Below are 25,388 nucleotides of genomic sequence, written 5' to 3' on the forward strand. Positions count from 1 at the left end.
CGATGATGTTCTGGCAAAGGGGTCGCCGGCAATAGAAAGATTCAGTGAGTCAGAGCAGACCTTGGGGTAGCCTTGGTTGTGAAGGAGAACAGGCAAAAAGTGAATTCCCGTGGCGAACAGGATTGGCGACGAGAAGAGCTCGACAGTGATGAGGTTCCGTGGGTGACGAAGAAGCTTGCCAGGGAATTGTAGTGGGTGGAGAATAGCCAGGGGAATATTCCTCACGGTGACCCGTGGTGACGATAGTCGGCTTTGCCACGGCGACGATGTTTCAGCGAAGGGATCCGAAGAGGCTCGATAAGAGGGTCCAGGAGCTTTCTTGAGGTGTTGTGGTCTCGCTCGGGCGATCGACGAGGAATAGGAGCTGCTGGATGTCGTGAACTTATGGGATGAGACAATGGAGCTGGATTGGTTCGCTATGCCAACTCCTCCGCGAACCTCAGGGTTTTCCTGCTCACGGGCTAAACCTCCACTGCTCACGCGCGTGTGCTGCAGAAACACGGTCGGCACATCCGCGTAGCCTCCTGTAGGATCGCCGCGCTTGGTCGCATTTCCTGCGCTGTTCCCGTTCTGCTCTCACACTACTGGCCCTCAACTTGCTCGCGCGTGGCCTGTTGTCCTGCACACGCACTCGCCTGCGGAATCGAGCCGAGCCGGCCACTGGCAAAATGCTTCCGCTCGCACTCGCGAACGCGCCGGTTCAATTCCGCTCGGACCTCCGGGTGCTGTAACTCCGCCGTCCTTTCCACCTGTTGTGACGCCATTAGGGCCGGACTACCACCACCGCCAGTCTTGCGCTGCGCGTCGAACCCGCGCCGCGTTGCTCCTGCTCTGACCTCCGTATGGATGAAGGGAGCTCGCCGTGCCTGGCTGCACTGTGGCTCCTTCGAGCTCGTCGCATCCGGTCGCCGCCTTCGCTTCACCGCCTGTCCTTCCGGTTCGCCGCCCCTTGTGCATCTCACGAGCGAGCGAGCTCGTGTCCTCCCTTCTCGGCCACCGCCCGTCCTCTGCATCTCGAGTGCGCCGCTTGCCTCCTTCCAAATCGAATCATGTGTTGTTCAAAGGCTTCCAAATATCAAGGGTACTTTCTTGTCATTCCCCTCTCTACCATATCATCCCGATATTGCAACGCAACATCCAGTTTTCCCTTGTCATAGTAGCCTCCGATCAATGCGTTGTACATCACCGCAGTTGGCTTCACTTCTCCCGCGGCCGGCATTTCGTCGAACACCTTAGCTGCGTCCTCGATACGGCCAATCTTGCACCACCCAGAGAACACCGTAGCGTAGTCAGGGTCGATGCCGCCGCGTTCCCGCATCTCACGCAGAAGCTTTCCACCGCAACTCCTCCTGCGCGCGTGCCTGGTTGCCAGCCACCGCGCGTCCACGCTCCGGCGCCGCCTGGTCCCGGGCTCCACTCCTGCTCCTGCGTCGCGCCGCTCCGGCGCCCGCATACGCGCTGGTTCCCGCGCCTGCTCCAGCCCAGCGCCTGCTGCTGCGTGCTGCTCCACCCGCACCGCGCTAGTGCCCGCCTGCACGCCCGGCTCCCGCGCCTGCATCAGCCCAGCGCCCCGGCCCCGCTTCAGCGCTACCCGCGCGCTCCGCTCGCCGCCTGCTCACGCGCGCTGCCAGCGCCTGCGTCGCCCAAGCCGAGCCGCCCCGCGCCGAGCCGCAGCCGCGCCGCGCGCGCCCCGCACGCCGCCGCCTGCGTCCTCGCCAGCGCCTCCGCTCGCGAGCCGCAGCCCCCTCCGCGCCTGTGGCCGCCCGCTCGGCTCCGCCACGCACGCGCGCCGCCAGCGCCTGCGCTGCGCCCGCACCCGCCTGCGCCGCGCCTGCGCTGCTCGCTCGCGCCGCAGCCGCCGTCGCCCTGCGCCAGCGCCTGCTGCAGCCGCTCCGGCCGAGCCGCGCGCGCCTGGTGGAGGAGAGGGAGGGAGATGCCGCCAGTGGGAGGAAGAAAAAAATGAAAGGGCGCCAGGGAAGGGATAAAATAGAGAGCGAGAGAGAGAGGAAGAACAGAGAAGGAGGAGGAATAGAATTCCCCAAGGACTTATACGCAAATTTAGAAAACTGCAGGGACCTTTTGGTAAAGTAAAATTTCACATTAATCTAAAACCCTAATAAAGAAATGCCCAAAACAAAAGTTGGAGAGTTTTTCAAACTCTACAACATTGCTTTAGGGTCCAAGTTCAAAAACTCAAAACTTATATCTTTACACATGAATTTTTGAACAAAAGTTGGATTTGAATTACTTTTGTCCTAAAGAGTATAACTTCATAAAATTCAGGACCTAAATGCAAGCATTTATAACACGTCATGATGACGGGATGGACACGTCATAATGATTGGATAAACATATCATGATGACTTGCACCTTTTACACATTAGTCCTGAGTATCTTTGAAAATTACTTTTGTAATTCAATTATTTGCATAAAAGGACTTGTACTTTTATAAAATTACATAAATACCCTTATTTTCACAACTTTACCCAAAATTTTTACACACTTCAACACATACATATCAAATGCAACTTTCGGATAAATACATAATTTTTTTACAGGGGATAAAGTAAGAAAAAAATATGTTTGCAAAACCACCCTTCACTTATTTCGAAATTATCTCCTATCCAATTACATTTTGCAAAAATAACCCTAGGTTTTTCTGTAATTACAAAATACCCTTTTTACCTGCACTTTAAATTTTCAAAAGCTTCACATAAACATACACAAGCTTTACACTAACAAGCACATACTTCACACTAACAAATAATATTCCTAGCTTACAAGTAATGTAATTGAACTGTCACACCATTCCCCCTCCCCGCCGTCATGCAACGCGTCGAAGAACTCATCCACGCTGATGCCCCTGTCCTCCCCACCCAACTCCCCCTCCCTCTCCTGCATCAGGAACCTCTCAATCTCCGTCACCACCTCCTCACCGGGCGGGCTCGCCCGGGAGGTGACCGACTCTAGGTACTCCGCTCCGCATCATGCGCCGGCACCGATGGAGGTGGGGACGGTACGATAAGGTTGGAGATGCTGGCGGGCTCCCCATAGAAGGAGAAGAGGAGGGCGTCGAGGTCGATGTCGGCGAAGAGGTCGATGTCCATGGGGATAGCGAGATATTTTGTCGTGATGTTCGCAGCTGTGCGGCTTTATAGCGGACTCTCACATTCGAATGTTTTGCTTCGCAAGGAAGAAGAGGAAGGTTCCTAATAGTTTAACCGGATGGGGCTATGCTGGGTGGTGCCGTGGCCTGACCAACGAGAGAGGCGGAATGTGTCAAGCACCAACGTGTTTCTTTGAGGGGTCTGGGTTAGATCCGTGGAATGTGCTTCTTATTGATGGGCTGAGAAAGAAAAAGTAGCTGCTGCGGCCCGTATAAGAAGGCTCGTATTCTCGCAAACATAAGCGAAGCTGATCTAATCCAACGATCACATGTCACATGACTGACTGCTGACATCCGGTCCCGCTATTAAGACCGAGACCGTGTCCCGCCTATCAGCAACATCCTCAGCCTCTACCACCTCACACGCCGCCGCTCGCGTCGCCGGAGAGGCACACCGTTCAAACGCCATTGCTCCATGAGCACACCCACGCGACGCACTCGTTTGAATCCCCAATCCAAATCGCATCGCACCCAGCAACTCAACCAAGGAGAAAGGATCCAGTGCTACGAAGCCTCCAGATGCTACCGTGCTCCCCCCTAACTGCAGTCGTTCAATTGATGATGGACGGATAGGAGCGGTTAGAAGGATTTCCTCTGGAACATTGACGTAAAACCCCCTAAAATGTCTTGTTCCAATATACATTTGTACATACCCCCCTGAATCATTACGCCTTTCATTCTTAGCTTCTCTAGCATGTTCTGGAGTCTAAACTGTTCCGTCTCTCTATCTTCCCGATGATGAACGGCGACTTCGACCGCAATCTTCCGTGAAGCTTCTCCATGTATGGTTTCAGCCATTTGATGTCCTCCTCCTCCTCCTCCTCCTCCTCCATAGTCACTAAATGGCTGACGAGATGATCCAGTCATACTGATTCGGGATAGGGTTTGGTATTGTCTACTGTGCTGCACAGAAGACAAGATGCAAAGATGGAGGCGTCGCTGGACAATGGGGATGGACTTGTTGGACTAGGTACCTTCTATTTGATTCCTATGTATATAGTTTTGGGCCAAGTATGCTTTGCTGTCTTCTTATTGTCACATAACACTTGCATCAGTCTCCATAATTCCTCAGTCTTTTGTGATGGCAATAGAATAGTAAGTCCATGTGCGCTATCTTGTGGTTATTTATGAAGCCCTACATTTAAATAATAGGATTACTATGTAGTCCTTCAGCTCCCCTGTAGCTTCTGTAATGCCTTCTTGAGATGGTGCAGTTAGAAATTAGGAATTGAAATGTTTCTAGAATGTCTCGTTGTTCGTTACAGTCAGTTCCCTGTGTATGGTACATTAGGGGGGAAATGGGCTTTACTTATGTCCTGTTTTCTAAGAACAATATATTCATCAGGAAAGCAAGTTGTTCTTTTTTCATCTCAAGCATCCCTTTGGCCCTTCACCTACAACAAAGAAAACAGAACCACTAGGAAAGTGACTTGTTCATGTTTCTTTGCATCAGAAAATCAGGCTGTTGATCGATTGGGAAGTTTTGCACTAAGTGTTGGGTCAACAAGTGCGATGGAAATTGAAGATGATGCTAACAGCATGTTGATGGTAACTTGCAAGACTTGTTTTCTGACTCATTCAAGTTGGAATATATTTTCTTAGGATGTTTTTCTGCGTTTTTTTATAGGATGAAAATGGGCCTGATGAACGCGTTGGAGATGGCTACAAAACACCTGAGAGAGAATGTAATCTGCCATACTGTGTAAGTGTAAAGTAATTTTGAACTAGTGATATTAATTTTTGAGTTCTAAGATTTGACATTGTCCATGCAGGGATCAATCAATATATGAGCCTAAATGTCATCCTAGCTTGCAACCCTCACTTGGAATGGTATTTGATAGCTTGGAAAAAGGCAGGGAGTTTTACAAAGCATATGCTCACCGTGTCGGTTTCTCTGTTCGTACGTGGACACAACATAAAGATGATGATGGCTCAGCAAAGTGGAAGCGCTTAGTTTGTTCGAGGCAAGGATGGAGAAACGAGGGAAAAAATGTGAGTGAACAAGGTGAGAAGCCTCAAAGAAAAACCAAGATCAGCATGTGTGGCTGCGAGGCAATGATTGGATTCAAGAGGCGACCCGATGGTAAATATGAGGTTGCTCGATTCATTCAATCGCACATGCACCAACTTGTTTCACCAGGCAAGATACATTTGCTTAGATCAAATAGAGAAGTGAGTGATGAGTTGAGAACCACATTATTCTCATGTCACAAAGCACTACTTGGGACCTCCGCAGCGTTTCGTCTTCTAAGTGTAGAGATGGGAGGGCATGAAAACATTGGATGCACAAAGCAGGATCTGAAAAACCATGTTCGAGATTTCAGGCAAGCCATAAGCCATGGGGATGGGCAGGCTTTGATTGACATATTGAAAGAAAAACAACAGCTCAATCCATCCTTCTTCTTTGGTGATGTTGTCTCCTTCTACTCTGCATGTCGATCAAACCGGATTGACCTTGTGTTTACACCTTTCACTGGAGTGAACCACCACAAATCATGTGTTACTTTTGCTGTTGCATTTATACTAAATGAAAAGATAGTCGTGCACATGGGTATTCCAAAGTTTCTTGAAGGCAATGGGAGGGGTTGCACCTAAACTCGTTATTACTGATGATGATCTTAGCATGAGGACTGCTATTAGAGACGTTTTTCAAGGCACCATACACAGACTGTGCAATACCTTAACTAGCGACGATGATTTCATGAGTGCGTTCATGGCATGTGTGTGGGGTTCAGAGTCTCCAAATGAATTTGAGGCAAGATGGTGCTCCATAATTAGTAGGTTTGGTTTAGAGAGCAATTCATGGCTGAGTGACAAATACAATATGCGCAGCTCATGGATCGCTGCTTACTTCATGAATTTCTCTCTTGGTGGAATACTTAGGACCACTTCAAGGTCTGAGAGTGAAAATGCATGTTTTAGGCATTTTGTCCACCGATGGCTCCATTTGCTTGAGTTTTGGATTAGATTTTAGATAGCTTTGGAGGAGCAACGTCAATTGGAGCTACTGAATGACAACGCCACCCTTCATACACTGCCCATGCTAGAGACACCTTGGGGTATCGAGAACCATGCTAGGGATGTTTACACTCATACGATTTTTGGCCTATTCCAAAATGAGGTAGTTGTTGCTAGAGACAAATGTGATAGTGGTTGCTAGAGACAAATGATGTAGTTGTTGCTAGAGACAAATACGATTTTTGGCCTATTCCAAAAGCATGGTTCAAGAGGTTGATGAACGCACCACACGAATTAGGGATGATAGTGGAAAGGTTAGGATTGTTCACTACAATATGAGCACAAATGTGGCCCAATGTTCGTGCAAGCAGTTTGAATCCATTGGCATTCTCTGCTGCCACATCATTCTTGTCCTAAAAGGGGCTAGCTGCAATGAAATTCCCAGGCAGTATTTGCTACAGAGATGGACTAAGACTGCCACTCAAAAAGTTATTTTTGATGCTGATGGGCAGGTACTACAAGGATCATGTGCATCCGTTCCTCCAAGCATAAAAAAGGATGTGTTCTGAGACATGGTCTAAGTTTAAATTAGGGATGCATGCTGCTAAGCAAAGTGAGGCGAAAATGAATTATTTTCACAAGTGCATTGCTGATGCCATTGAGCATATGTCAAACATGGGGTCATCTAGTGAGAAAAGTAAGGTTCATGAGTTTGAATCTCTTGTTGGAACCACATTACCAGATGAGATCAGTATCCATCCACCTCCTGTTGTTCACACAAAAGGAAACGGCACTAGATTAAAGCGCGGATCAGAGGTATCATCCACCAGCAAAACTAGAAAAAGGTACTGACACATGATCTCTCGAATCTGCACCACTTAATATAATGTGTCTAACTAATGTTGTATGTTTGCTTGTAGGCGAAAAGAGCTAAGAAAGATGCAGATAATTGTTCATAGGCCAAGTAGCACCATGTAATGTTTAACTACTAGGCTTTTGGTATTAATAAGTGGTGCAGATCAATCCTGCTATATCAATAGTGATATATTCTAATAGTAAGTGCAATCTCTATTTTTTCTACACGCTTGCTTTATATCCAATAAACATTTTAGCCTGCTGGAACTAAAAAATTACCTTACAGTTTGCGGTGCTTCGATCGGGTACTACTCGCTGCTACTTAATAAGTGACTTCAAATGTTAGAAGACTACATGAAGCTGTTGCTGGGTATATTCAGGGAAAAGAATGGCTGCTAGGTTATTATCTACTGGGCTGTTGTTGTTGCTGTTGCTACGCCAATGGATTCAGTCATAGAAGTAGTTGCACTAACTCCATCACATACATTTTCAAGCATCTTGGAATTCCAGCATTTTGTAATTTATAACATTGCAGCAGCTAGTTGTAATGATGACACCCTGGTGTGTCATGTTTGACTGGATGCTAGTGTGATTACATGTGTTAATGCAGTTAGATTGTTCAAAATGATGATGTTTTTTGAAGTCTTAACAAGCTGACGTTGCTGTCGCCATCTTGCAAGGGCTGCTATTCCACCAACATTTGAAGATCAAAGGTAGAATAATACCAAAATATGTACTCGATCAATTTTCGTAGAATCTTTGTTCTGACGTTGTTATTGTCATCTTTCAAGGCTGCACTTGCACCAACAGCAGAAGGTCAAAAGGAGATTAAATAGCAAAGCATATGCTCGATCAATTTTCATAGATTCTTTGTTTGTTCTTGTACTATCAAACATTTATGATTGTAGCCTTCACTAGATTAGATAAAAAGCTTTTCTGTTACTCTTTGGTTTGCTGTAACTGTATATTTACGTAGATGCTTACAACAGCTTGGACATATAAGCCTCTTGGTTTTTTCAGCGTCATCGGATCATCTAGCAAAGGCATAAATTCCAATCATTTTTTTACACCCATTTATCAATTCAACTCTTCAAGAAAGTACCCATTTATTTCAGTCCATGAGAATGGACATTTTCAAACACAGCCATAGATATAAGACCTGTGTACTCTTTGGTTGTTAACCTAACAATCCACCTGTAGGTTTATACTGAATGCCTAAACATACTTGTGTGAAATTAAACTTCCATGCGGCCAGATCTCCATTTTATGAAGAAGTCGTTTCCACAAAAATTGCACTTCTGAGCAAGGAGAATAGCAGAAGCAGCAATAGAAATTGCTGATACATGTTCCATTCCAAACCCACAAATTCAGAACTCTGTTAGGAATGGACTATCTCAGAGTTACAGATGTTCCTTATTGATGCCAAGGTTGTTTGTTGTGCAGGATAAAAAAAGGACTACAGAAGTTCAGCGAGTGCTTTGTTTAATTTATCTTACAAGTAAAAATGAAAAGAAAATTATTAACATGAGGTAGCCAAATGATTGCATCGGTAAGCTAATAAGTAAACTTTTTTTTTCAGAAATCCATACTCGATGTTGTATGTTCTGACTTCTAATAATGTGTAGTGAGGGTCCGTTCGTTTCCCTATCTAATAGGGTGAAACATCTAAATTTTAGATATCTGGTCACGAACGGGTCTCTAATAGGACGGGTATCATTCGTTTAGAAGCCTCCAATCTTTAGAGGCTTCGAGCACTCTAATGGAACTCGCGGCTCGCGATTCCTAGCGCCGCCCCCTCTCTCCCCACCACCCCGCGCGCCGCCTGCCCCCGGTCCTCCCCGCCCCGCGCCGCCACCCTGCCGGCCCTCGGTCCTCCCCGCCCCGCGCCGCCGGCCCCTGCTCCTCCCCGCGCCGCCGCCCCGCCGTCCCCTCTCTCCCCCCACCGCGCCGCGCCGCCGGCCCCTGCTCCTCCCCGCCCCGCGCCACCGCCCCGCCGTCCCCTCTCTCCCCCCCACCGCGCTGCCCCAGCCCCCGCAGCAGCCGCCTCCGCCGGTGCTCGTCCGCCTCCGCCGCCTGCTCCCCGGTGCTCGTCCGCCTCCGCCGCCTGCGCCCGCGCCGCGCGCGGGGCCTCTGTCGCGCCTGCGCCCGGACCCTCCCGCTCCTCCTCGCCCTCGCGCGAAGCAGCCGGCGCCGCCTTCCTCCTCTACCCCTCGGCTCCCGCCGCGTGCGTCGAGGGCCTCCGCGTCAACCGCTTCCGCGCCGACCCGCCCGCGCTCGACCTTGGCCTCGCGCTGCGGCTCCGCGTCCGCAACACGGCGAGGTGTACGCGGGCCGGCGAGGTGTACGCGGATGGCGAGGTGTGGGTGGATAGGGGGTAAAACTATAAATTTACTCATTTTAGAGGGTTGTAACGAACACCCCTCTAAATATTAAACCTCTAAAATGTTTAGACCTCTAATTCATTGGTCTGTGTTTTAGACCCCTCTAACGCGAAACGAACACACCCTGAGTCGAAAAGATTCAGAATTAAATAAAAGCTTCTGAATTGAATGGGAGCAATTCAAAATGATTTGAACTAGGTCACGCGATATGATGGTTTTTGGGTCCTGGGTGGGCAGAGCACGGTATAGTCCATGGGTGAAAGTGAAACCCTAATCCAGGGAGGAGAAGAGAGGTACACATGTACCCGTGCTATCCTCGTCTCCTATTTGCTGTGCCCATGGAGTTTGAAGACGGTGTTCGAAAATCGCTGATGGCTAGGAGCGAGAAGCAGAGAAAGCTCCAGATGCCTTTGGACTTAGAATGATAAGATGAAGTAACTTAGGGGGTGTTTCAAAAATGTACCACAAACCAGGACTTCATAGTTACGTGGGATTTTCTTCTTGGGGCCATCTGCAAAATGTTCAGGTTGGAATGAACTCGCGAAGATCATGTGCGTCCATGTTGGATCCGTCGGCTCACATAGCCCAGGAGCACGGTAGCACCCGGGCTTTCTCGACTCACCCCATCGCCGCCACCCTCTGACCAACTCCCGATCCAGCAAGCGAGCGTCGCGCATCCGCTCTCGCCCGCGCTCGCCGCCGTCGCTGGGCGGCGATGGAAACCCTAATGGTGGACCGCGTCCACAGCAGCCTGCGCCTCTTCATGCACCGCAACGCCGTCTTCCTCTGCGAGCGCCTCTGCGCGCAGTTCCCCTCCGAGGTAGCTGCCCCGCCCCCCTCAGCTTGGCTAGTGCGGCTAGATTCGGCGTGATTGCTGGTGGGAATGGTTCAGTGCTTGTTAGATCGGGAGTGTGGCCGGCGTGAGGCCACGATTTGGGCGCGGGGACTAACCTGCGCCGCTTCGATTTAGTGTCCTTTCGTGATTTTTTTTGACGTGGCTAGGGATGCCTTTGAGCTGAAGCGGTGGGATTTGGGTGTAGGGCATATGGGGAACATGAATCGGGGCAGCTCTCTCTAGCTGTTTTCTGGAGTGGTTTGAGTTGTAAAGAATTGGAGTATTTGTCCGCGATTCATCTTGGGTTTATGGAGAATTTTGCTGGAGAGGGGAGTTAATCCTGAAATTGGGAGCAGTTTCTCAGGTACCAGCTCTAGTGATGTTAGCCTGTAATGACTATATGCTCTACTGGCCGCTGGGTGTTTTAACTTATCTGAATCTTTAGGTGGCCACGATTGAAGCCACTCTTGAGGTTTTCAGTAGTCTGTAAGCTCTAGTAATGTCGTTACATGACATACTCACCCTCTCTTCTTAATCTTATAATTGCCTGAGCGGGGTTTAACATTTTATTGGGTTCTCACTGTTGTTCTTGGTAATTCATAAGGGGTGAGGTTAGTGGAACTCTTATTCACTAAGTTTGCTGTGTTGAGTGCTTTGTATGTGTGTTTGGTTTCTTAGGAGTCGTTAGCCTGAAGGTAGACAATGAGTGCTAATGCTAACTTTCCTGTTAGAGGACATTTCTTTTACTAGATTTCCACATTAAATTAGTGTATTTTAATATGTGTGCCTGTTTACTTCCATGGTTGATACACTAAATGTTCTCTTGCTCTGTACCCTTTGTGCAGACCAATGTGCAGTTGTTAGCAACATGTTACCTCCACAACAACCAGCCATATGCTGCATACCATATTTTGAAAGGTAATAGAATCTGCTCACGATATTACCACCCTACAGTTCAGGCTCACTACTGTGTAGTAATTTCCTTAAAGTTTGAATCTAAACAATTGGAATATATTGTCCATTTTGTGGGGATATTTCTTATTTTGCACTTTGGACTATTTTTCTCCTTTTACATTGGTGTGAAAGTAGTTTGGATGATTTATGGATTTTTTTCTACTGCATATGAAGGGAAGAAGCTGCCAGAGTCCCGGTACTTGTTTGCTATGTCATGCTTTCGAATGAACCTCTTGCGTGAAGCAGAAGATACTCTATGTCCAGTCAATGAACCAAACATTGAGGTATGCGGCGTATTTGTTAAACGATTTGTTTATGTTGTTGCAAGTTAATGTTTAAAGTTTAAGTGTTGTTTTTGTGTAGCAGGTAATGTAGGTATTGTTCATGCACTACCCTAGCAACTGCGCACTATCATGTGGGACCCAACCGAACTAATTTAGTTGGAAACTATAGACATAGTTTTCCGTCATTGGGTTTGATTCTCGTTAAACACATGCATTATTTGTATGTATTTCTTAAGTTTATGGATTACTTATAGGGATAGCATATCTTAATCATTAAGAACCTAAACTCAACTAATGAACAAAAAAAAACGTCCCACATGAACAATGCCTGGCTGCTATGGTGTTATGATAACAACACATTTCTGCTAAATACCCCTCTAGTACTTTTGATACGATTGTCATTGTAGACAATGGACCACAAAGTATCTTGTTCTAAGAAAGAATATTTACTTGATGATGTTGTGTGGACTTGTTTCTGTAAAATAAAAATTCCATAGCTAGCGCAGCACACATATTTCCTATTATACTTACTAGGCCTGGTTGATCTACCTTGCCTTCTATGGCATATCTAGCAATTATGTTCTTAAGTTCAGAGCCATGTGTATGTCCATTCTCCTATTGTGCTTCTTTTTTTTTGAGTGTTGTGCCAAAGCTCAAAGGAGCATTAAGCCATTAACATCACAAAGTTAATGCTTGTCGTTGCATGGATTGGGGAGGCAACTTTTTTTCCTTATCATTTTCTTTTATGGTCCATGGCATATTGATATTCATGTGAAGTTGCCTACTGCTATTGATTCTACAGAGGTGAAGTATTAAGTGAGAAAATAAAAGTGATCACATCTTTGTTTGCTTTTATTCCTTTAGGATGATTTGTTACTTCTACTGGTTTCGTCCTTTATGCAGGTTCCCAGTGGAGCTACAGGACACTACCTCCTTGGAGTGATTTATAGGTTCGTTATTCATGGTTACTGAATCTGTGCTGCTGCAAATTCTCATATTGGCAAAATTCACTATATTTATCTCACATATGGTTGCAGGTGCACGGGCAGAATGTCAGCTGCAGCTGAACAATTTACACAAGCGTTGACTCTAGATCCTCTTTTATGGGCAGCATATGAGGAATTGTGTATACTTGGTTGGTTCGTTGTACACTCATCTTTGAAATTCTGCAGTAGGTCTATACTAATGTGATTTATTACTGTATCAGAAGTACTTAAGTGTCTCCTCATATTATAACTTTTGAAAGGTTTAGAAGAAGAAATGAAAACAATGGTGATTTTGCAGGATGTACTTTCCAAAATATGCTACTTCTAGTGAGTCTTTGAATATTTCCTTCATGTACATCACCTCATAGATCACTGTCTTCTATGTCAATATTTTTTAAAAAAGAGACACTCCTCACTTGAGTGTCACTGTGCTAATTTTTGTGTACAAATGCATTCTAACATTATCGGCTAGCTTGGTGTTTGTTCTTATTGGTTGATTCCTAGTGTGCTAATTGTAATATGGTCACTTGCCTTTACTTGGCAGTTATATTATGGCTCAATAATCATGATTCATCCTCATTTAAAGCGTGAAGTCATAAACTGAATTCAAAATGTGTCACCATCTTGTAGGTGTTGCCGAAGATGCCGATGAATGTTTTAGTGAAGCAACTGCTCTACGTCTGCAGCAGGAACACGCATCCACATCCGCTCTGGAAAAGTCAAACTTTGCCAATGAAAATCGAATTCTATCTTCCAGTCTTCCCTCAAGTCTCGGGGACATTATTCCTAAGCAAATGAAACAGCTTCATGCTAACAACGCAGCAGAAGTGCCTGGTTACCCTCATGTTAGAGCAACTGCACTTCATGTGCAGAACAGCACACCCTCGAACATAGCACAGTTCGACAACCCATCACCAATTGCATCACAGGTCAGTGTGCACCTGAAGTATTAAATGTAATCTGCAGTTGGTATAACCATGTTAGGTAGCATGGGTGTCTTGTATGTTTCACATTCTATGGCACTGGTATAGATAGCTTATGTATAACCAGAATATTCATGTTCGAGTTATTCTGACTTTTCTATCTTTGTTAAAAAGCCTTTTGCTTTGCATCGGTCATTATCTGACCTGTCTACCTTGTTAAAATTCTGATGATAAAGAGCTGCGTGTCTTGTTAGATCATAATTATTTTTTGTTGTAGTTGTTTTCTATGGTACTGGATAACTATCTAAACTTGACTATTGAAACATGCAACACAATTTGGAATCAGTTTTGCTTGGAGACCTCATTTCTTGAGTTACAATATTAGTTTGTGATAGTCTTTAGTGGCATGCATTTTACTTGCCTTATTCTTGCAGACTTCTAGTATTGTACCTCCGCCACTCTTCAGGAACGTCCATGCTTATCAGAATACAATAAGTGGTGATGCTCCTGCTAAACAGAAAGCTAATGGAGCAAACCAGCCACTCAGAAGGAAGTACTTGGATGAAGCAAGGCTAAAGAAGGTTGGGTTCTTTTATCATTTGGTCGAAATTATTGATGCCGCTACTTGTAACTTCTGTACTTGTCCATTTCCTTATTTTGGAACTTCTAGAGACCTTAACTTCTAAATATTTACCATAAATCACACGATTCCCTTTCTGACTCTAATCTGAAAATTATAAAGTAATCAGGGCCAGATGATATTTTCTAGTTTCCCGTACTAATGCCGCCTGCATATGCTTCATTGTTGAATGTGAACAGTTTTAAACTTATAGTTCCTGGAAGTTACTGTGAACTTCCAGTGATGTTACTTTGCATCAGGTTACAATGTCAGATCCCTTTTTGTCACGTGGCATTCCACAGTATCAGGATCACAGTTATGTTTTGCAGTTTATTTTTTGTCACATGATGGTTTCTGTTTGTTAACAAAAAGGGTCACGAGTTTGTTTGCAAGCAGATCAATACTTCAGCATATCTGTGTTTTTGTAGTTCTGTAGATTTTATAATCTGCCACATTACCCTTCCCTTATGTTATATCTTTTGGTACTTAGTATACTGCTTTTAGTTCATGCTTTTAAATTATTGCTTATGATGATATTAGAGTTGAAGATGTTTTCCAGGTTTCTGGAAGGCTTTTTAATCAGAGTAGTGATTCAATGCCTCGAAGAAGTGCAAGGCTTTCTCGAGACACGACAATAAATTCAAATTCAAATTCAAATATCTCTCAGTTTGGTGGGAATGGAACAGATCACTCGTCAGGTAAATTGCGAGTAAACTCGTCCACACCATCAAAATTGTGTTCAACAGCCGTACGTTCCATGCAAGTTAGGAAAGGGAAACCACGAGCTACAGAAAATTTTGATGAAGGTGATTATCATTTCAATGTGGATGATTCATCAAATTGTAAAAGTAGCAAAATGTGTTTGATGTGTATGTTTTGTTATGTACCTGTGTGGCTGTGTGATCAAGATCTATCTGCATATTTGCTTGATGTTCATTTCCATTGAGTTTACATCAGTTATATCTTATGTACTCATATTATTGTTTTTTTGTTTCTTCTGGCCATATCAATGTGGTGACTGTTGTCGGAATGTTATTGTCTTTGTTGTTTCTTCTGCCCATATTGACATGGTTGTTGTACTTCTTTTTGAAAATCACAGTTGTGATTCCAAGTTGCAAAACTTTAGAATGCTGTTTTACTAATAGCCAAGCATGAATCTGCCTACTAAATTATAGGGATTTCTCCTAATGTCCCTTCAAATGTTCTAAAAGCTAGAATAGTAGTACCACAATGATCTTCTCTCTTTATTTCTTCAAGTATATTCATGTCTTTATATTCTCAATTCCTTTTTTTTCATAGCATATGAGCTGCAGGATTACTTTCCATTTTTCTTTGATGTGATTTCTTACAGGAAAAACCAATTGAGTTTGAAAACATATAAGGTGTGGTCTGAAAATTCTTATGTTTTCTTGGTTCTATGCTAGTGTGAGCTTATCATTCATACTTTAAAACGTTTCTCTAATTTCTACAATTAAATGTTAATGGCAGCTTCTTTTCACTACAAAATCCTCTCTCAGAAATTCTGGCATTTAGTTTTCTCCTTCACTGGATCATCCCCAATGCTTTCACCTTAGCCTTCGGTATAATACTTCCATCTGATCACAAATATAAGCAATATAGGACATCAACATGGTCTATAGGGTGAAACTTTGACCATCAATTTATGTACAGATATATAATTGTTAATATCACAGAACTTCATTTTTTTGCGTTTGGCTGGCATGACTTATAACATCTGGGATCAATTTCACATGGCTGCAACTACTCACGCCCTTAGTTTCACAAGCCTACAACATTCTGCATGGACCCACATGTCAGGCCACACAAATCCATATGCAGGTGTTGTAGGCTTGTGAAACTAAGGGCAAAGTAGTTGTAGGTATGTGAAACCGATCTAAAAAATTGTAGTTCCATGGTTGTAGTTTTGTGAATTAATTCAATATTATTTTTTAAATACACAAATTACTACGCATGATGAATAGTATCAATTTTAAGTTGCACTGTTTGTTTTTTTAGTTATTGAGGGTCAAAGCTAAAAAAGATTTGAGTATTGTTTAATGGGGTTGTATTTTCTAGGTATGATTTTTCGCATTAGCTATTTACTGTATTAGAGTAGCATTTTCTGCTCTTCAGGAATGATGAAAGTGATTTCTCAATTTTAGGAAGCAGATATGAAGTTATTGATGAAATGTGGACAGATAATGTGCCAGCACCCTCATCTTCTGTAAGTACAACTGAGGGAAGATTCTTTGAGCAAGATAAAGCTGAACGAATTATGTCGCAAGACTCCAAAGTGGCAATTGGAATCAGGGAGCTACTGGGACTTTTGCGAACACTTGGGGAAGGTTTTAGGCTGTCTTGCTTGTTCAAGTGCCAGGTATGATATAGGGTGTTCAACTTACAGACGATAGCCTTCTATCCAGTGATGTCACTGAGCGGATTTTGTTAACTAAATGGTCAGGAAGCATTGGAAGTCTTCAGAAAACTCCCTGAATCGCAATTTAACACTGGATGGGTTCTATGCCAGGTACAACGAATGCATGATGAGTGGAGACATACAAAAATGCTATTGATTCTTGTAGTGGAAAAAAAGTCTTTATGACCTAAGTAATGGTGTACATCTATCTGCATCCTAATGTTGGAACTTTTGGGGGGACTTTGTTTTCCATACTTTGTTTTAAACCTTGTAATGATTTTCAAGTGAGCCTTATGACATAACGAGTTCATGGCTGACTGTTTATTGGAAAATTTTAGTCTATGCTGCTTTTTAATCTGTTTATCGAGTTAATTTTGGGATTGGCACTGTTATTCGTACAACTCAATAATGAACGGGATGAATCCCTTAGTGTCCATATATTTTGCCCACTTTGTTCAAAAGTGCTCTAGTCTTTAAACCCTGTGATTTTGTAAATTGAAAGATAGCCTTAAACTTCATTTCCTTTTCTTTTCTGGAAAAGACAGTAATGAAGCTTAAGAACTATCTTTTAATTTTAAGAAATTACAAGGTTTAAAGAGTAGAGCACTTTTGAACAAGTGGGCAAAATATATGGTGACATTAAAATTAGAACATGTTTCTAAACTTCATTTTTTTTTGCAACAAAAGGTTTGTGTTCATGCTGGTCAACTATGCAGGTTGGTAAGGCATATTTCGAATTGGTCGATTATTTAGAAGCTGATCATTACTTTGAGTTAGCGCATCGACTGTCTCCTTGTACATTGGATGGAATGGACATCTACTCCACCGTTCTTTATGTAAGTGAAATCACTGCAATTGGACTTTTGGCTACATTAACATTTATATACAAGCTTGAATGTTTTTGGTTTTTTTACAGCATCTGAATGCGGAAATGAGACTAAGCTACCTTGCTCAAGAGCTTATTTCTATTGATCGACTATCTCCTCAAGCATGGTATGCCTTTGTTCTACTTTAGAAAGAACAAAAGTGTTGCGCCATTTTCTGGTCAGAGTATCTCAATTTTAATTTTTCCTACTCCATCTTGTAATGATGACATTTTTGAACTTGCACAAGGTGTCGTGTGTACGAGGGTTGAGGGGTAAGGGGGGTTTGGTGTAAATAAGGCTGCGTTTTTCTTGGTTTGACAATTTGAGATGTAGTCCTGTTGTCATTTCAGTGCAAAACAGGTGAATTAGTCTAGGTGGCAATTTTAAATCTTTAGTGGGATATGCTTTTAAGCTGGCCCCTCTCATTACGTTACTATAATGTTACATAATCTAATACATCTCTCTGCAATGTGCAAACAGGTGTGCAGTGGGAAATTGCTTTGCCTTGAGGAAAGATCATGAGACTGCTTTGAAGAATTTTCAACGGGCTGTACAGCTTGACTCAAGATTTGCATATGCTCACACTCTATGTGGTCACGAGTATGTTTTTGCTCCCATAATTTTACCTATATTGATGCAATATGTCTAGCTAATGCTTTAGTACCCCCTCTGTCCCTAAACATAAGGCATGATCTGACTTGGCACGTTCTCCAAAATAAGCTTGACTGTTAATGCCTCCTATACTACAATGTTTATAGCAACATAATAATAATAATAATAATAATAATAATAATAATAATAATAATAATAATAATAATAATAATAATAATAATAATAATAATAATAATAATAATAAATGTCAATCTGATGATATTATTTTTTGTAAAATAAAATTTACATCATGTGAGGTTAACTGCTGGTCAAGATTACAAGGTTTGAATCTTGAAATACGTGCGCGCCTTATATATTTTGGGACAGATGCAGTATTTTTTTAACTGGTGCAAGTTTAAACTTCATAAAAATCCATGTCTGAGATTTCAAATTTACTAATCAAACACCATTCCTTGGAACTATAGGTATTCTGCACTGGAGGACTATGAAAATAGCCTAAAATTCTACAGATGTGCACTTCAGGTAGATGAAAGGCACTACAATGCCTGGTATGGCCTTGGGGTGGTCTATCTTAGGCAGGAGAAGTTTGAGTTTGCTGAGCATCATTTCAGGAGGGCATTTCAGATAAATCCTCGCTCTTCTGTTCTTATGTGCTACCTTGGGATGGCCTTGCATTCTCTAAAGGTTGATATCATTGCTTGACCACAATAAACTATTGCCTCTGATTCCAAATATAGGTTGTTGTAGCCCTTCTGGATTGACTTCTGGAAAATAGTAGAGGAGGCTAAATGACTTACATTTGGAATCGGATGGAATTGTTTTTGGTTTGCATTTTCTGCTAAATCACCTCTGGGCAATGGTTAAATGAAACCTTTATTTCTGGATGCAATCTTATCAGAGGAATGAGGAGGCATTGGAGATGATGGAGAAAGCCATAGCTGCTGATAAGAAGAATCCACTACCCAAGTATCAGAAGGCTTTAATCCTTTTAGGCCTACAAAAATACACAGAAGCTCTGGAAGAGTTGGAGCGGCTAAAGGAGATTGCGCCTCATGAGAGTAGTATGTATGCACTGATGGGAAAGATTTACAAGCAACTCAACATTCTTGACAAAGCTGTTTTTTGCTTTGGCATTGCCCTGGATTTGAAACCCCCCGCTGCTGATCTTGCTATAATTAAGGTATAATACAATCTTATTTCCTTACCTCGCCTACCTACATCTACCTCATTTTCCTCTCTTCTTTTCCAACTTATCTCTCTGTGTCTCTTCCTAGAGTGGTATAGCAACCATTGCTAGTTGATCTGTCACCTTATTAGGTACCAAAAAGTGGAATTCACTTGTTATGGTTACTGTAATGCTTGTGAAAAGCAGAATTCATTTGCGATTTAATGGCTGACGTGCTTGTCTTGTATTTGGCAGTCAGCAATGGAGAAAGTGCACCTTCCTGATGAACTGATGGACGATGACCTATAAGTTTGTTCACTCTAAAGCACATTGGCAAAGGAACATTTGTCTGTGCTTCAGGACTTCATGGCCAGCTTGCGCTGTCCAAGTGAAACTCGGGTGCTCAAGAAGAAAAGGCTTTATGCTGATCAGAATCTGGCGATCCAACAAGACTTCTTGTGTCATTACTGTACCATTAGCCATCCAGTTTTGTAGCTCTAGTTGCAACCTGTAATCAGAGAACACATGCACGGCAGCTGCAGTAGTTTAGGACTGTGTACAAGTTGAGCGTTGGCGAAATGACTCGCCTGTATCATTGTACGATTCTCAGATTAGCAAAAGGAATCATTGTTGCATAACAGAAAGTTTCAGGGATCAGGATCCTGGTGACTCAAGCAGATCGCATAGCACGTCCACTGACCTTTTTTAATTTTCAGTTGTCATCTCAAAGGTTGAAACCATTTCCGCACGAGTTAATCCATTTGGAGAAGCCCGAAGAAAGGACGATGCTTCGGTGAGTCAGCCTCCTCGCACTTGAGTGGTGAGAAGCTAAAGCTGCAGGCTTTGTGTGCAAGTAAAGGCTAACTTCCCGTTCTCTTGCTCGTAGCCTCTCTGTCATTGCTTGCTTGCAGCATATCCAGGCAACATACGAAATTATTCATAGAAGAAAGTTACAGCGATGAGGTGATTTCTGGAAACTTTTACTTTTGTATAATGCGATGTGATAACTTGTTTTATTTGATGGTGACATGGAAATGATCCGGCAGGATCTGTTTTTGGTCCCCCCGAACATGGTGGCTCTCGGGTGCACAAAACACGAGGTGTCTCTACTCTCTACCACTTGCTACACTGCGTGGAATTATTTTGCATCATGAACTGAACGGGTAGATCTCAGCCCATGTTTTTGAGCAATCCACTGGTTTTTCTTCCCTTTTTCCTGTGACCTGATGGAACAGTAAAATTTGGAGTTGTGACTGACAGTTGTTTCTCACCTCTTTACTGTTAGGTTCATTTCCCCCGTGATTTATGAGGTAGTAATCTGCTAAACATTTTGGGCTACCTTTCTGCTGGAGAAGCTTAAAACCAATCAACACTGGCGATTAAACTTGTGACCTCGTGTCGATCTACACGTTGCAATCATTGCTCCAGTTCGTTAAGCGTTTGTGGATGATATATGGATTTTGTTTCTACTGTACTCTGAAGGGAAGAAGATGCCAGAGTCCCGGTACTTGTTTGCTATGTCATGCTTTCGGATGAACTTCTTGTGTGAAGCAGAAGATACTCTATGTTCACTCAATGAACCAAACATTGAGGGCTGCAGCGTATTTGTTAAACGGTTTGTTTATATTGTTGCAAATCAATGTATAAAGTAGAAAACTAAGGTAGTTGTAACGTCCCGTTTTTCACATCAAGATAAAACATCGAACAGTACCATAAATAAATTAATTAGTAGTAAATTAACTAGCATAATTAACTAAAAGAGAATAGAAATGGAAAATAATAAAACAACCAGCAGCCCTTGGGTTGCGACTCTCTTATGGCCAGCAGGCCTGCTCTTTCTCTCTTGCTCTTGCACGTGGCCCAACCCAAGGTCAATTCCACACGTAAAGCCCAGCTGCTAGCTTCTTCTTCTACCTCTGGTTAAACAGCATGCGTGTATGCATCGGCACCAATGTCGCTTCGCCTGCCCTATTGCAGCCCCGAGCATCATGCCGTGCCTCGCCGATCCCGCTCTCGGTCAGGCACCTCGAAGGCCACACCCTGCTGACCCTACCCTGTCATGCTAACCTCACTGGCAGCCATCAATCACAAGCCGACGCTCCTGTACAAGTGAGAAGACCATTCGGGCAGTGCTGCACGTGCCTTGTACACGGACCTAGCACCACGACGCTGTTCCTGACCCAAGCAAGCTGCTGCCAAGCATCGCGCCAAGCTCCACATCAATCCAAGCCGGACCATGCTGGCCGCTACGCATCGCAACTGCTCACCGACCACAATAAACCACAAACCAACGTCCTAGTCTCGTCGACCGCGCCCTCGTGGTCAAGCCTCGCCGCTGAACCGCTGCACACCGCGCTCACTCCGCTGAAGCAAGCTTGAACGCCCTGGTCACTTAGACGGCATGACTACACCCACGTTCCAACACGACAACAACAGATAAACCGAGCCGAACAGCTTGCCCTTCAATAAACACTACCATGCATGCTGCGTTGATTGCAGCTGCCACCCGCGTGGACGGCTTGACAAATTAAATGTTGCTGAACCTCACTGCCACCTGACTCGATGCCACTCGTGCACAGCACACCCATAGCTTGAACATCCAAGTGGCTCTACACGCAACAGGCTGCAATCCGCTGGTCACCATGGCCATAGCACACCTGCTGCCACCAGCCAACGCCTTCACCACTAAACCGAGCACGAGTGTGAGCTGACCAAAGACCGGTGTCGTGACGCGTTTGAACGTGCGCTAGCAACCTGCACGCCCTCTATTTAAACAGCCACCCATCCCTTGTGCTCTTAGGCCTCCCAGCTCAGTCTTGCGCAGCTAGCTCAAAGGTGAGCTCCACAACTCTCCCTTCTTCCTGCGCCTCTCTCTGTCCCTTCACCACGAGAGCACCAGCTAGGAGCCACATGTACACACACGCACACACTTGCACTGCACATGTGCGAACTCCGGCTTTTGGCCATGCGCCCTCTTAATCACATGAGTGAGGTGACCCCTTGCCCCGTCAGACCGAGTGAGGTGACCCCTCACCCCGTCGGACCGCGTGAGACCCGGTTTTAGCCATGCACGTGTGCGCGCGCTGCGCCGCACACCACGCCGTCGGCCCCGCGGCGCACCACCCCCACACCTTTATATCTACACACCGCCACCCTTATCCCTCCCATCTCCCAGCCGCGTTGCACTGCTCGACAGTGAGCTTCATCGTGTCAGGGATAGATCCCTTGGGTACCGCAAAGAAGCTACCCGTGAGGAAAAAGAAGTCTGATTCCTACTAGGATTCCACTGTAATCCTATTAGGACTCATACCTGGTAATCCTACTAGGACTCCTACCTTGTAATCCTACTAGGAACCCCGTCCTCTGGGAGGGCAGGGATACCTAGATAGGCAGATAACCAATAGAGAGCTGCCAACAGGCAACTCAACACCCAATCGCAGGGCGCAATATACAACACCCCAAAATAGGACGTAGGGTATTACGCTACTCTAGCGGCCCGAACCTGTATAAATTTATGTCTTGTATCCTTGCATTCACCTTCAAGTTTCAGATCCGGCGATCCCTCACCAAATAATCATCTATCTTAGGGTATCCCTAGGTAGGCCGATGGTAAAAACACCGACAGCTGGCGCCCACCGTGGGGCCGATCGTCGCGATCATTAGACGAATTTGAAGGACCTCTTCATCAACATCAATCCACTCAAGGTGGCAGATTGCTACTTTGTACATATGCATCGGCGGATCGATTCATCGAGTTCGAGATCGGATCCTTCAGCGAACAGCTACATCAACCTCAACTACTCGGCTCGACTTCACCTCGCGCTGCAACGTCGATGCACCGCGGTCGCCGACCTCGACGACCCAGTTCAACTTCAGCTTGTGCCGCAATGTCCGCGCGCAGCAGTGACGAGTTCGACTACTTCGACTTCGTGAGGAGGCTCGGCGGCCCGCTGGCGATCACTTCGACTTCATCAGGATGATCGGCGGCCCGCCGCCGACTACTTCGACTACTCGTCTCGACTAGAAACTAGTCGAGGGCGAGCCTCACAGCAACGACTACATCAACTACTCGTCTCGACTTGAAAACTAGTCGGAATCGACTTCGACTAGTCAAGCTTCATCAACAAACCGTCGCAGCTCCATCAACGAGCTCCACGGCTTCGTCAACTTTCATCCACGAATCAAGCTAAGTGACTTATACCTTTTCCGACTTGTTCTTCACAGGATCAGCTACCTTTTTGGGTACGCTTCTCGACGTGCATGAAACCCTCGGGGGCTACACCATGATCGACTACTTATCCGTGTACATCTCTTGATGGGCATGAAACCCTCCAGAGCTACACTTCCCCGACTACTTATCCGTGTACGACTCTCAATGGGCATTGAAACCCTCCAGAGCTACACTTCGTCAACTACTTTTTGCGCAACGCGCATTCATTCTATCGCAATGTCGACTAATTTTGCGCACTGCGTATCCTCTTTGTCGCATGATGACTACTTTCTGCTCGTTGTCTCCTCTTAACAGTCGCTAATCTACTCGAGTAGCAAATGCCTTAATCAGTGAAACCTCAAGTCTCCAGTCATGACCTAAGCGACCCGTCCTGTATGAGCGAAGGCAAGAGACCTAAGCGACTTATACATGCTATGGACGAAGGCTAAACTGGGACCGGGTGAACGTAAACTTGTCAATAGAAACTGAAAGCTTTCAGGTTCGAGTCACCAGATGTAATAACAATCTAAGTGGAAGTCTAGAACCAAATTAATCAGTAAACAACTTTTTAACCTGTGGACAAAGCCACACAAAAGCAAATTTCAGAGTTAAGAAATCTGTTAATCACCAAGGCAAACCTGAACACGATGAGTAATTATGCAATACGCCATAGAACATTTCACTGAATTCAGCCTTCAGTATTTCCTTCCAATTATTTGATCTGCATCTCAGCATAAGAAGGAATTGTGTAAAGATAAAATGATGTAGGACACTACCAGGATAGGCCATGAAAACCCAGACTGGAAGTAAAAAAATAAGATTAAAAATTATACTGAACTCATCACTTTCCCAATGCACTGGAGGGCAAGCATTACTCAAATTTTAGCACTGATAAGAGAATTATTCTATTTCCTGAGCATGATATACGTTATGTAAATTGTTTTGCTATACATGGCCTGAAAACTGAAGCCATCAAAGACTTATACTTCGTACACATAATTTGGACTACTTATATATTGGAAAATGGTTACGAGTAGTGTTTCTGACTATGGAATGCAATCTGCACAAAAAGCATCATATATTATCTGGTTAACAATACATGAAAAACAAAACACTCAATCAGACATCAAGCACCAGTTTTTTTTAAAAATATTGGACCAGACATTAAGCACCAATTTGTTCACAAGATTCAAGAGTGAGCAAGGATTTAAGCATGGCAATGTATTTACTGCAAAACTCAACTTGGAAACACCTAGATGATGCGACAGTTAAATAAAAGGCATATAATCCAATCAATATGAACATTGCAGCCTTTCCTTTTCATTTTGTAGGCCAATTTGGCTGCAATTAGAGATGCTTAGCACCATAAGAGTTCTACTCTAAAAAATGATCTTGTTTTGTTAGACATCGACTTACTGCATTCTGTAAAGTGCCATTTAGATCATAGGTGTTTGCCATTCAGATCACAACTGCATTCTGTAAAGTGCACGCAATTTCTAAGGAATATAAGCATTACAATCATCACTTAGACATAAAAACCAACCTGATAGTTCACATTGCATACCAGATATGAGTATACCAGAGAGACCTATATGTGTTATTGTGTTTTTAAATTTCTAGGTGTCAACTTTATATACTTCATAACTCTTCTGTTAAGTTTGAGTAAGGATTTTATTGCTTCCTCTATAATCATTGATGGTGCTGTACACTTTGTTTTTGCAACGAGATGTTGATGTCCAATTTAACAAATTTCAGTATATAATGTTAATCCACTTTGAGGTTCTGAAGACAAGAGGTGCACTCATCTAACTGAGCCTGTTTCTAGCATGTACATTGTGCTTTGCTTGTATAAACTTCTTGGTAGTGGAGAAGGTTGCATCTTGCTTAATAAGCATTATGTACTCAACTGTTCCATTGATCTTGTTTATTACCATCTTTGTCATCAGGATGTAGTCACCTTGCATCAGTCCAAATGCAGTGCTGAGTTTGCTGTTTGTGCCTCAACATTGTGCCGACCATTGGCCCTTCATCGGTAGATTTTATTTGGAGAACAAGAGTTCCAGCCAAGTGTAATTTTTGTTTTTTGGCTTCTACTGTTTTATTTGTAGACGCTGGACAGTGGAGAGGCTGCACAGGCATGGTTTCCAGGACAATAGTG

General features: G+C 44.1%; 1 protein-coding gene across 3 annotated transcripts; it reads left to right on the top strand.

The window, feature by feature from the left end:
* Nucleotides 1-9,974: 9,974 nt before the first annotated feature.
* LOC112885676 (cell division cycle protein 27 homolog B-like) lies at nt 9,975-19,677 on the top strand. Of its 3 annotated transcripts, none has more exons than XM_025951247.1 (16): nt 9,975-10,180; nt 11,041-11,113; nt 11,324-11,433; nt 12,337-12,383; nt 12,471-12,568; nt 13,050-13,348; nt 13,777-13,923; nt 14,521-14,767; nt 16,124-16,338; nt 16,423-16,488; nt 17,094-17,213; nt 17,294-17,370; nt 17,724-17,843; nt 18,320-18,539; nt 18,754-19,035; nt 19,276-19,677. In XM_025951247.1, the coding sequence occupies exons 1-16, from the start codon at nt 10,076-10,078 to the stop codon at nt 19,327-19,329; spliced, it is 2,280 nt and encodes a 759-aa protein (XP_025807032.1). In that variant the 5' UTR covers nt 9,975-10,075; the 3' UTR covers nt 19,330-19,677. The 3 variants fall into 3 exon arrangements, with proteins under 3 accessions (XP_025807032.1, XP_025807033.1, XP_025807034.1); XM_025951248.1 differs by having other exon boundaries at nt 10,076-10,180; nt 14,521-14,659; XM_025951249.1 differs by lacking the exon at nt 9,975-10,180 and having other exon boundaries at nt 12,471-12,572.
* The last annotated feature ends 5,711 nt before the right edge of the window (nt 19,678-25,388 follow it).

The sequence above is a fragment of the Panicum hallii genome, chromosome 3, assembly GCF_002211085.1.
Source record: "Panicum hallii strain FIL2 chromosome 3, PHallii_v3.1, whole genome shotgun sequence".
Classification (NCBI taxonomy): domain Eukaryota; kingdom Viridiplantae; phylum Streptophyta; class Magnoliopsida; order Poales; family Poaceae; genus Panicum; species Panicum hallii.